The sequence below is a fragment of the Kalmanozyma brasiliensis genome (genome assembly GCF_000497045.1).
Source record: "Kalmanozyma brasiliensis GHG001 unplaced genomic scaffold PSEUBRA_SCAF3, whole genome shotgun sequence".
NCBI classification, from domain to species: domain Eukaryota; kingdom Fungi; phylum Basidiomycota; class Ustilaginomycetes; order Ustilaginales; genus Kalmanozyma; species Kalmanozyma brasiliensis.
The window spans coordinates 2065237-2077384 of NW_015961970.1; the positions used below are offsets into that span (position 1 = coordinate 2065237).

General features: G+C 58.4%; 6 protein-coding genes across 6 annotated transcripts; 4 read left to right on the forward strand and 2 right to left on the reverse strand.

Annotated features, from left to right (window-relative positions):
• Positions 1–25: 25 nt before the first annotated feature.
• Positions 26–2857, forward strand: PSEUBRA_004616 (Coatomer, gamma subunit, appendage, Ig-like subdomain protein; the record flags this gene model as incomplete). Its single annotated transcript, XM_016438127.1, has 1 exon — positions 26–2857. The coding sequence occupies one exon, from the start codon at positions 26–28 to the stop codon at positions 2855–2857; it is 2832 nt and encodes a 943-aa protein (XP_016291689.1).
• An 82-nt stretch (positions 2858–2939) lies between these two features.
• PSEUBRA_004617 (E3 SUMO-protein ligase Nse2 (Mms21)) lies at positions 2940–3884 on the reverse strand (the record flags this gene model as incomplete). The annotated part of the gene is made up of 1 exon (XM_016438145.1): positions 2940–3884. One exon carries the CDS (start codon positions 3882–3884, stop codon positions 2940–2942), a length of 945 nt encoding a protein of 314 aa, XP_016291690.1.
• Positions 3885–4468: 584 nt separating this feature from the next.
• PSEUBRA_004618 (CTP synthase, N-terminal) lies at positions 4469–6520 on the forward strand (the record flags this gene model as incomplete). The annotated part of the gene is made up of 1 exon (XM_016438128.1): positions 4469–6520. One exon carries the CDS (start codon positions 4469–4471, stop codon positions 6518–6520), a length of 2052 nt encoding a protein of 683 aa, XP_016291691.1.
• A 1244-nt stretch (positions 6521–7764) lies between these two features.
• PSEUBRA_004619 (uncharacterized protein) lies at positions 7765–9327 on the forward strand (the record flags this gene model as incomplete). The annotated part of the gene is made up of 1 exon (XM_059465341.1): positions 7765–9327. One exon carries the CDS (start codon positions 7765–7767, stop codon positions 9325–9327), a length of 1563 nt encoding a protein of 520 aa, XP_059321534.1.
• A 501-nt stretch (positions 9328–9828) lies between these two features.
• PSEUBRA_004620 (Ribosomal protein S28e) lies at positions 9829–10903 on the forward strand (the record flags this gene model as incomplete). The annotated part of the gene is made up of 2 exons (XM_016438139.1): positions 9829–9864; positions 10733–10903. The coding sequence occupies 2 exons, from the start codon at positions 9829–9831 to the stop codon at positions 10901–10903; spliced, it is 207 nt and encodes a 68-aa protein (XP_016291692.1).
• Positions 10904–11318: 415 nt separating this feature from the next.
• PSEUBRA_004621 (protein of unknown function DUF336) lies at positions 11319–11837 on the reverse strand (the record flags this gene model as incomplete). Its single annotated transcript, XM_016438147.1, has 1 exon — positions 11319–11837. The coding sequence occupies one exon, from the start codon at positions 11835–11837 to the stop codon at positions 11319–11321; it is 519 nt and encodes a 172-aa protein (XP_016291693.1).
• Positions 11838–12148: the final 311 nt, after the last annotated feature.

Consider the following 12148-nt stretch of genomic DNA (forward strand, 5'->3'; position numbering starts at 1 on the left):
CCAGCGCTGATCCGCCTCCATCACCATGTCGTTCAAAAAGGACGAAGAGGTCGGGGCCACCGGCTTCTACCAGGACAAGACCTCGGTCATTCAGGAGGCTCGTGTCTTCAACGAGACGCCCATCAGTCCTCGAAAATGCCGCATCCTTCTCACAAAAGTCATCTATCTCCTCTACATGGGCGAGTCCTTCAGCCGACAGGAGGCTACCACCCTCTTCTTTGGTGCGACCAAGCTCTTCCAGCACAAGGATCCCGCCCTCCGACAGATGGTCTACCTCGCCATCAAGGAGCTCTCTCCCTTCTCCGACGACATCATCATGGTCACTGCTTCTATCATGAAGGACATGCAGCCCAATGTCGAGGTCATCTACCGTCCCAACGCCATTCGTGGTCTCAGCCGCGTTGTGGACCCTTCCATGGTGCAGGGTCTCGAGCGCTTCTTCAAGTCGGCCATCGTCGACAAGAACACCTCCATCAGCTCGGCCGCCCTCGTCTCCGCCTACCAGCTTCAGATCGCTGCTCGGGATGTCGTTCGCCGATGGGGCAATGAGGCACAGGAAGCCATCAACTCCAAGAGCTCTTCCGGTGGAGGCTACTCCAGCGGCTTTGCTGGCGCTGGCAGCTACCTCGGCTTTGGTTCGTCCCAAACGCAAGCGCAGAGCACCTATCAGGCCGTTGCAAGCAGCAGCTACATAACTCAGTACCACGCTCTCGGCTTGCTTTACCTCATCCGACAGGGCGACCGTATGGCCATCACCAAGCTCGTTCAGCAGCTCGGCGGTGGTCGCGGTGGTGCATCGAGCGGTCAAGGCAGCGTGCTCCGCAGCCCTTACGCCATCTGCATGCTCGTCCGATATGCTGCCAAGGTGGCAGAAGAGGATCCCAACCTTCGTGCTCCCATGATGGAGCTCCTCGAAGGCTGGCTGCGCCACAAGAGCGACATGGTCAACTACGAGGCGGCTCGTGTCATTTGCGAGATGAGGAACGTCTCCACCACCGACCTGTACAGACCCATTGCCGTCCTCCAGCTTTTCCTCTCCTCGCCCAAGGCCACGCTCAAGTTTGCTGCCATCCGAACGCTCGCCAAGCTCGCCCAGACCCAGCCAGCCGCCGTTCAGACCTGCAACGTCGACATGGAGAACCTCATCACCGACACCAACAGGAGCATCGCCACCTACGCCATCACCACGCTGCTCAAGACCGGTAACGAAGCCTCCGTCGACCGTCTGATGAAGCAGATCAGCGGATTCATGTCCGAGATCAGCGACGAGTTCAAGGTTATCGTCGTCGATGCCATTCGCAGCCTCTGCCTCAAATTCCCTTCCAAGCAGACCACCATGCTCACCTTCCTCGCTGGTGTCTTGCGTGACGAGGGTGGCTTCGAGTACAAGCGTGCCGTCGTCGAAGCCATCTTTGACATGATTAAGTTTATCGGCGAATGCAAGGAGACCGCCCTCGCCCACCTCTGCGAGTTCATCGAGGACTGCGAATTCACTAAGCTCAGCGTCCGCATCTTGCACTTGCTCGGTGTCGAGGGTCCCAAGATGCCGCAGCCTCACAAGTACATCCGCTACATCTACAACCGTGTCATTCTCGAGAACGCCATCGTCCGCGCGGCTGCCGTCAGCTCGCTCGCTAAGTTCGGAATCGCCGATAAGTCGCTCAACACGCGCATCAAGGTGCTGCTCGAGCGATGCCTCGATGATGTCGACGACGAGGTGCGCGACCGTGCCGCCATGTACCTGCGCGTGCTGCGCGAGTCGAGGCTGGCCGCCAAGGTGGTCAACGACGAGTCGAGCTACAAGCTCACAGCGCTCGAGTCGGCTCTTCAGTCTTACATCTCGGACCCTTCCTCGTCTACGAGCGGCTTCGACATTGCCAAGGTGCCGCGTGTTACTCGCGAAGAGGCACGACAGGAAGCGCTTCGAGCCAAGACCGAAGCCACTGCTAGCGTCGCCATGGCCGCCGACAGCTCCAAGAGTGTCCACGCCGCCTCCAACAACGGCGCGTCCACATCCAAGGCGGCTACCGCGGCGGATTCCGAGACGCTGTACGCCAAGCAGCTGGCCGAGGTGCCGCAGTTTGCCGACTACGGTCCGGTGCTCAAGAGCTCCTCCAAGCCAGTGGAGCTGACCGAGTCCGAGACCGAGTACGTCGTCAGTGCGGTCAAGCATGTCTTTGCCGAGCACATCGTCATTCAATACAACGTCACCAACACGTTGCCAGATACGGTGCTGGAGAACGTAGCTGTGGTGGTGGGTGGTGCGGCCGAGGCGGGGCTGCAGGAAGACTTTATCGTCACGGTTCCTGCGCTGTCTGCGCAGAGTCCGAGCGGTCAAGTGTACGTCTCGTTCACACGCGAGGGTGGAGCTACGGACTATGCGATGGGTACATTGTCCAACACGCTGCGCTTTGTGTCGAAGGAAGTCGATCCTTCCTCGGGCGAACCCGAGGAGGAAGGGTACGACGACGAGTACCAGACCGAAGAGCTCGAGCTGGGTGTCGCGGACTACATCAAGCCCGTCTACGCCAATTTCGGGAAGGAGTGGGACAAGCTTGCATCCGCACCTACGGCGACGGAGACCTTTGCGCTCACGGCGCTCGACGGGCTCAAGACGGCGTGCGATACGCTGATCGAGCTGCTAGGCATGATGCCTCTGGGCGGCACCGAGGCGCCGTCCAGCACGAGCGTGCATACGTTGAATCTGTCCGGTGCCGTGGCGGGTGTAGGTAAGAACGTCAAGGCGCTGACGAGGTGTAGGATGACCTTTGCGGCAGGGCAGGGCGTGACCATGGAGCTGTCCGTCCGAGCCGAGTCGGACGAGGCTTGCCAGTTGGTCATGAGCGCCATTGCCTAGTCCCTTTGCATGTCTTTATACGAAACGCAACTTGTCTCTCTCGCACGTCGAATGGGTATGATTGAAGTTGCAGGGAACGAGACTAATACAGGACGGTGGAGGTTTGACGACGAGCAATGAGCCTTTCCTCCTCTCGTCTCTTGAAGGCTGCGACCTTTTTGACCAGTGCCTGGTCCTGTTTGAGTGTCCGCGGGCCGACGGCGGCCATGCATGAGGCAGCTGGACAGCGATTGTTGCCCCTCGCGACGTAGTCTTCGATGGCACTGCGCGAATAGGAATGCGTGCAATTCGAGTTGCTCAACGGATCCTCCAGAATGTTCGCCGTCAAAGGGCATCTGAAGTTTATCACCGCTCCACCCGTTTGGATGTCATCGTCGCTGTCGTTGTTGTCCTCATCACCCGGTTCTGCAGGGATCAAATCGCTGACTGGTGGCATGGCCCCTTCCTCCTTGGCCACCCAGACAATGTTTTTAAGATTATGGTAGTCCGTGTTCTTGGCGTACTTTTTTCGGGAGGTCTGCTTGGTGTACGCATCCAAGGCCGATTGGACATCTTCCTTGTATCGCTTTGCTGGGTCGTCGAGCTGTTGGCCCGTATGGAGGTCTTGTGCGATGTCGTCGAGCACTTTGCGTCGAATGGCTTTTTCGGCTTGAGCGTCAATGAGCTCTCGGAGATCGGCGTCGGCTTGGTCGAGCTCGCGACAGTCGTCATGCGCCCGGAAGGCTTCGGCCACTTGCTCGGCCGTCTCGTTGAGCAGCTCGATGCACTTGTTGAGCATGGTGTCGGACGTCTTGAGCTCAGCAGTGAGACCGCGGATGTTGGGCACATGTTCGCGGACCAGAGGTTGCGGACGAAGCTCTTCCGTGTCGACAGCGGCGGCAGCGCGGGAGGTGCTCGGTTCAGCGGTGGAGGAGGAGGAGGCATCGAAATTGGAGCGGCCTTGGGATCTTCGCTGCGAGGGAGGTGCGACGTTTTCGGCCTCCTCGTCGCTATCGTCTACTCGGCGACGTCTTGATGCGCTCGGCATGGTGGCTGTTGTCGCGGCCGTGATGAGAGCGAAGGAAGAAGATGGCGTCGTGCGGAAAGATGACAGAAGGAAGTGTTGCTCTCGCTCCAACACTTTGCTTGCTGCGCTCCACTTTGCTCGCTGGCTCAGGGTCTAGAGAGAGCGAGAACTCAGCCGTGCTTGCAGAAGAGCAGCAGCTGAGCACAGTCCTCGCTCTCTGATTCGCGCGACGCGTTGAGTGGAATTCAAGCTGAGTGAACGGCCCCTCAGCTAAACCGGTGCGAAAACCCTAAAAGTCCAGAAAAAATTTCCTCGGAGACGTGGATATCGAGAATTTGCCGAGCAGCAAGCCCCCAAGGTCGTGGAATCGTCCAAGATCATCTTGTCCTCCTGCTACCTCCTACCTCATCCGTAGATCCTATCGCTCCTTCGTTTCACCCCTTCTCAACGCATCGACGAAGAAGCATCTCCACACTGCACTAACGACGAAACTGCGATTCGAGGTCGTCGCAGCCGCACTAGTCGCATTCAAACGGATCTCAGCTAGCATCTCTCCGTCCAACCTTGCATAATCTTCCCCCCGCGGACCAGCAACACTCGACAAGATGAAGTACATCGTCGTCAGTGGAGGTGTCATCTCCGGTATTGGCAAGGGTGTCATTGCCTCGTCCACCGGTCTTCTGCTCAAGACCCTTGGTCTCCGTGTCACCGCCATCAAGGTCGACCCTTACATGAACATCGATGCGGGAACCATGTCGCCCACCGAGCACGGTGAGGTCTACGTCCTCGACGACGGCGGAGAGGCCGACTTGGATCTCGGCAACTACGAGCGATACCTCGACGTCACCCTCAGCCGCGACAACAACATCACCACCGGCAAGATCTACCGCGAGGTCATCGAGAAGGAGCGAAAGGGCGACTACCTCGGCAAGACGGTCCAGATCGTTCCTCATCTCACCAACGCCATTCAGGACTGGATCGAGCGTGTCGCGCAGCGACCTGTCGATGGCAGCGGCGAATCGCCCGAGGTCTGCATCATCGAGCTCGGTGGTACCGTCGGTGACATCGAGTCGGCCCCCTTCGTCGAGGCCATGCGTCAGTTCCAGTTCCGTGTCGGCCACGACAACTTTGCTCTCATTCACGTCAGTCTCGTCCCTGTCATTGGTGGCGAGCAGAAGACCAAGCCCACCCAGGCTGCCATTCGCGATCTCCGCGGCCTCGGTCTTGTCCCTGACATGATCGCCGCCCGCTGCCCTGTTCCCCTCGAACGAGCCGTCATCAACAAGCTGTCCATGTTCTGTCACGTCGGTCCCGAGCAGGTCATGGCCGTCCACGACGTCTCCTCCACATACCACGTGCCATTGCTGCTCGAGGAGCAAGGCATGGTCCGCTTCTTCCAGAAGCGTCTCGGCCTCGAGGTCAAGGTCCAGGGACCCATGAAGGAGCAGGGGCGCGAGCTTCGAACCCGATGGCGAGAGCTCACTGTCGGCCACGATCGCATGATCGACAAGGTCGAGATTGTTCTTGTCGGCAAGTACACATCGCTGCACGACTCGTACATGTCGATCGTCAAGTCGCTCGAACACGCAGCTTTGCGCTGCCACCGCAAGCTCGAGCTCAAGTGGGTCGAGTCGAGCGATCTGGAGCCGGCTGCGGAGAGCGAGAACCCGGTCAAGTACCACCAAGCATGGCAGGCGCTCTGTTCGGCGAAGGGTATCCTTGTGCCTGGTGGATTCGGAACGCGTGGAACGGAGGGCATGATCAGCGCAGCACGCTGGGCGCGAGAGAAGAGGGTGCCTTACCTGGGTATCTGCCTCGGTTTTCAGATTGCCGTCATCGAGTATGTGCGAAACGTGCTCGGCATCGAGACTGCCGGTTCTGCCGAGCTTGACGCACACTGCAAGGATCCCGTCATCATCTACATGCCCGAGATCAGCAAGACACATCTCGGCGGCACGATGCGTCTCGGCTTGCGACCGTCGATCTTCCAAAAGGGCACCGAGGAGTGGAGCAAGATCCGACAGCTGTACGGTGGACAGCCCGTCGTATGGGAGCGTCACCGTCACCGCTACGAGGTGAACCCGGACTACGTCGAGCGCATCGAATCCGCCGCTTCCAACCCATCCGCCAAAGCTGCACCGCAAAAGATCCCCAACGACATCCCTGCAGCATCACCGCCGTTCACATCGCCGCGGCTCTCCTCTGCCGGCTTTACGCCCGCCGAGATGTTCGTCGGGGTGGACGAGCTCAAGTTTGTCGGACGCGACGAGAAGGGGGAGCGAATGCAGATCGCCGAGTTGCGCCACCACCCGTACTTTGTGGGTATGCAGGCGCACCCCGAGTTTTGCTCTCGACCGCTCAATCCGTCGCCACCGTTCCTCGGCTTCATCGCGGCGTCCGCAGGGTTGCTGGAGGAGCAGCTGGCGATGCAGAAGAACTACCAGCCACCGCACCCCAAGAGCCACATGATCTCGGAGTCGGAGATGATCAAGAGGAGGGAGGCGGGCGAGGTGGACGATAAGCCGGCCACGACCCCACCGGGCGCAGCGACCCCGACCCGCAGTTTGAGTGTCAACAAGGGGCCGAAGGCGGATTTGGCGGTTGCGGCTAGGATCGCTGCTGCCGAGAAGGCAAATGGCGCCGCAGTGGAGCACTGATTCTGCAAACGCGTCCACTTTCGCGACCTTTCGGTCTCACCCTTTCACATCGTAGACATATCCCGTCATCAGTTGCCCGTGTATTCCCTTGCATTACGAACATATAAACCGAGCGACTATCAGACCACGCGTCGATCGATGAGAAGAATGTCCGACAAGGGCGTGCTGATAGTCAATGCCCTTACAGGGTAGAGCGTACGCGAGGGGGCGTGGGAAGATGTTCGTCGGGCCACATTCCTGTCCCACTCGATAGATCGAGGGCAGCTGCGCCATGAAAAGGGCAAGTCCTTGCAGCCTTGCAGCCGAGGGAGAGTTTCGAGGCGTCCAACAGTGCAAGATCGCCAAGGCCTGGAGAGCGCGTAATTTCTGCGGGCTGCTCGAAATGAGCTGTTGCGTTGGATGCGTCGACACGCGCGCCTCTTTCTCACGTTCTGCTCCCAACAGGACTGCGCCGATGCTATAAGCTACGCTCATCGAAGCAGGAGAGGCTGCCGTCGAGGAGTTCGAGGCTGCGTCAGTACGGAGACGAGGAAAGAAAGTTCGCGGAAGATCGGACGATCCTGGTCTCGATGTGGATCAGGGGGGTAGGGCTGCATGCGGTCCGCGTGGCTTCTCGTATGCGTGCCTGTTCGCTCCCGTTTGGGCCGCTGAAAATGCTCACCTTCAGCGCAGACACGGCCTGATCGCCCCTTGCAGCGTTGTAAGCGTCCAGGAAGGATTCGGGCCGTGGTTGGAATGAAAGGCGCTAAGCTACCGGGTCAAGGCTCGCATGCGTCATTTCAAATCCATCGATGGGAGCCCTTATGCCGCCGAGAGCTGCGGTCTTCATTCCACCCCTCTGCCCAGCACAGTCCTCTTCGCGAGCGTGTTTTGACGTCCGTGTTCTGACCCCGCGCGTAACCCCTCTCACGTAGATCGTAGGTAATCTGCATATAAGGTCCACCTGCCTTTTGAGGAGGCGAGCGCATTTCCCTCTCATCGTCTCTCACCTTCATCTTGTCAAAGCGCTTGTCTCAGCATACGCACGACATCAGATTCTTTGATCTGGCGCTCGGGCCGGTTCGACTTTTCAGCTTCCTTCAGGGACACCCCTGACACATTCAGTACGTCAACATCACGTCGTTACCTTTCAAAGCTCTTCGGCAGCATCTCAACGACAATTCACAGGCGCGTTCAGATCCAGCTTCGACTCGATTGCGGTCCCTCATCCATCCCTGGCACTTCACGATCATACGCCAAACGTCATGACAGACGCGCAAGACTTCAGCGGCGCCCTACACGTCGCGGTCAGCCACCACCGCGACCCTGCAGACGCTTCCTCTGACTCGGACCGCACCGAGAAAGGCGCCGACAGCGACACGGATACGGTCAAGGGCGACGACGCTGTCGACACCGAGAGTGATACGACTACTACCCCTGACTCTTCCCCTCCATCCAGTCGCCACGCAAGCCTGTCGTCTGACGATGCCAAGCCCAACATCGCGCTCGGCAGCTTTGACAAGGACGGCAACTGGGTCTGGCTGCCGACGCCTTCGGAGGACACCATCCCACTGACGCCCGCGACTGTGATCCCCTCGGTCGCCGAGATGACTACCGTGGGCGTCACTCAGACTGTCAACATCGTGCAACAGTGCGATACCGTTGACGCTTCCAACTCGCCAATTGTCAAGCACGAAGTGACACCGACGACGCAGTGGGGTCCACCCAAGCGCATCGGTCGTGTGCGCATCGCTAAAGCCATCGTCACAGAGACAGGTGAGGACGACTTCATCTGGATCGACGGCGACGATTGGTACAACGACTACACCCCGCGACCATCTACGTCACCAGGGCCAGCTCCAGTTGAATCGGTCGAGCAGACGCGTACGATTGTCATCCCAGTTCGCATCCGGGTCGAGGACGACACGTCGAGTGACGAGGGTGAGGCTAGTGGTTCGGAGGTCCGCCGTCAAGCGAGTCCGAGCAAGAAGGTGGTTGTGCCGAAGCGTAAGGCTTCTGTCAAACGGGGTGGTCGTCGTCAGACGAAACCGGCGACACTGGAGGACATCTGGGATCGCATTGCGCAGGCTTCTAAAGATGCCACAGAAGATGAATCGCCATCAGGTGCCCTCCGCGCTATGTTCGGGGACATCGAGGTCACCGTCACCCCTCCCGCCCCAGAGCTCTTCGAAGAGAAGCCATCGGGCGTCCGATTCCTTCCATCCCACACGTCCCTCAACCGCTTCTACCAGGACGCGACCGGTCGCCTGCGCCCGCCACCATTCGAGCACATGCCAGGCCTCCGCATGCAGTACGAAGCGGAGCAACGTGCTTTGAGCAGCCTCAAGCGGTCGCAGAGACCCGGCATGCAGCGACGCCATTCGGGCCTCGATGTTGGTCTTGGCACCGTCGCTCCTCCTCTCGCTAATGGGTCCGTGGCCGCAGCGACGATGACCCGTGTCAAGTCGTCGCGTGGTAAGCGCAGGTCGGATGCGATGAACGTGCTGGGGGTGCAGGGTTGTGCACCGCCTATTCCGCCGCGCCGGCGCAGTGTCGAGCTGCGACTCATGGGTGTCGAAAGGGCAGTGCTGGAGGTCATCGAGGAGCACGGCCAGTCAGGTGTAGACGCACCCGTCGTGCCTAACCCAGACGAAGCGTCTCAAATCGTCTCGTCCCCCATCGACATTCCCAAGAGGACGACGAATGGTAATCGGGATAACGCAGATGGCCCGCTTCTACGCATGCTTATCCAGAACCGGCTTCGATCTGTTCAGAGCGTCCAAGCCGAACAGGTCTTGAGCAAGGTTGTGGTTGCTGCACCGGCTTAGCTCGACTGTAGCAACTTGTGGGCTCATGACGATGGACTCGCACTTTTGTACTTCACTGATTGATTGCAATGGACACTATGCATGCTTCTTATGATGTGTGACATGCTACGTCGAGCTGAGCCGATGCGGATGAGGCTCGGCGAAGACACGGATCGGGTTGGCGACGATCGCGATGCGGTTGTATTCAAAGAGAGATGTTAACGCGACAGGTCGCAATTCGTGGAGAAGAAAAATGCGTCGAAGCTGTGGCGATGAGCTCGGCCGAGGTCTGGGCAGTCGGATCCGACGGTTCTGACCCTCAAATTTCGACCCAAGTCAAATGCGAGGCGCCAGCTGATTTTCAGACCTCGAATTTCGAGGCAGCTCACCAGTCTCCCATTCAGCCCTCTGCGCGCCCAGCCAGATTCCTCACAGCCAGTCCGGAAGCCTCAGCGTGTTCGCCATCAATACCACCTTCTCCTCTCACCTCTAAGCACATCATCACCTTCACATATCGTCATTATGGAGTCCACCAAGGTCCCTGTCAAGCTTGCTCGTGTAGGTATCCGCCGACCACATACGTTATTCAGAAGCAGCATTCGAGATAGGGAGCATCCGACAATCTTTGCAGCAGAAGCATCAGCAGTCAGCAACATCAGCAGGCAGAAGTCACCAGCATGACCAGCAACGACATCAGCATCGACATGGTAGTGGCAGATTCGGAAGGTGGCGGACGTCATATGTCAGAGAAGCTTCGAGGTCGGACGAAAGAACAAGTCAAATCAGGATAGGGGTCAGATAGAGTAGGGTCTTGCAGACACGATGGAAGAGGACAGGCTAGGATATTGCGGCCGCTCTCGTCACGGAAGTGACCGATATCTTCGCGATGTGTTGGTCGCTAAGTCACGACCGCTACATTTCGCGACGAGATTCAGCGCACGAAGTCACCTGCATGAAGACTTTGCGCTTCGGCGTATCTCTCAACTGGGCAATGCGCGGACGGTGTCGGTCCAATCAGTGCGACGAACGTCAGGCTTTTGCGAAGGACCGTTTGTTGGACCACGGGGGACCACTTGCGCCATCAGCATCGCGCTGTCAGCACTTGGAAGAGGTCGAGGCACCAACAAGTGTAGATCATCTCAGACGAAACTAGGCTTAATCGTCACGCTCCACCCCATGCCACATCGCTCTTCTCGCCAAGCGATGATCGCGGCTTCAGTATGCATGGCTCAGCGTCCAAGCGCACGAAGATTCATTCTCGACACCTCGTTTTTCACTCTGCCGCTACCACTGCTCCTGCTCCGTGCTTCTGCTCAAAGACTTGCTCTCTACTCGATGCTCGCTTAATCGCCCATGACAACCATGCCATTCGCAACGGTATCACTGACTTTCCTCTCTTCTGTCCATTGCTGCTTCCCGCCAATAGGTTACCAAGGTTCTCGGCCGTACAGGCTCGCGCGGTGGTATCATCCAGGTCCGCGTCGAGTTCATGGACGAGACCCGCCGATCGATCATCCGCAACGTCAAGGGCCCCGTCAAGGCCGACGACATCCTTGCTCTCCTCGAGTCCGAGCGTGAGGCCCGACGACTCCGATAAACAGCTTGCACTCCTCTCGATGTGCACCACTTCACCCTCCCAGCTCGAGTCCGGTGAGCTAGCATCGTAGGTCGGAACTCCACCTCGATCGCTCTGCTTAGGTCGTCGTGTCCCATCGAACGCAAGCTCTTTTGGTTTCGGCAGTCTTTCGTCCCTTCGTCCTGTTTCGAGGACTCGCCTCGTCAGGATCGTGTACAATCAGCATTTCAACGCACCTACACACCCCTACGCACTCTCTCGCACCATCCCACATCATCTGCACTGTGTTCACACGCACCTTAGCTGTGTTGTGCAATCCAAAAGCCTCTCATCACGAGGTCGATTATCTGATCATTCTGGCTCGATGTCGCTGCGAACGATGACGGACGTGTGATTTGCAGATGCAATGCTTCATTTACGATTGAGTGAGGTGTGACTAGATCTGATCCTTCTTCTGGAAATCAGCGAGCGCGTTGACAATGAGATAGTGGTCGTCCTCCTGCTTCAGGCCGGACACGACGATTGCGCCGACTGGCCCTGCGCTGCATCCCTCGACGTTGATTGGAAAACCACCGCCATGAGCAGCATAGTCGGGTCCTAGCCCGTCGAGCTCTTTGCCCTTGAGCAAGCGAGTGCGGCCAACGAGAAAACTGGACAGACCGAACCTTCTGACGGTGTTAGCCTTTCTCCTGACCCAGTCCCAGTTGTCGGGCCCAAGCTTTCGTGGGTTGCCAACGGCGCACGAGAAGAGCGTGTGTCCAGAGAAGAGCGCGATCGAGATCACGATGCCCTCTTTCGCCGCGTCGTACTTGGCAAGGAAGAAAGTGCGGATTAGCGAACCCAGTTCGAAAGCGACGGCGTTGTCGAGGCTGGAAAGACGGTGTGTGGCTTCGTGCTGCTCGATGAGGCCGATCTGCTCCTGCAGTGGCAGGTCGATGAAACCAACGGACGCCATCTTGACGACCGCACGCTGTCGCAGAAGTGCTCTGGGGATGCTCGGTGGTCAAGAGAAGGATGGTCCAATACGGGTTAGGATGATGTGGAGCGGCAAGGCAAGAAGAAAGTGCGACCCGATACGAGCGTGCCGATCCGTCAAGATCTCATAGCGTTTCATAGGACCGCTAAGGTCGACAGTAGTCTGGACTCAATTTGCACGCCTGAAGCCGGCGAATGCTTGTCCGAGGCACCCCGGGAAGCACTGGCACATCTGACAGCACCGCACCTTCGTGGTTGTCGGCCTCAAGCCGTTCTTCTCAGTTCACTAGC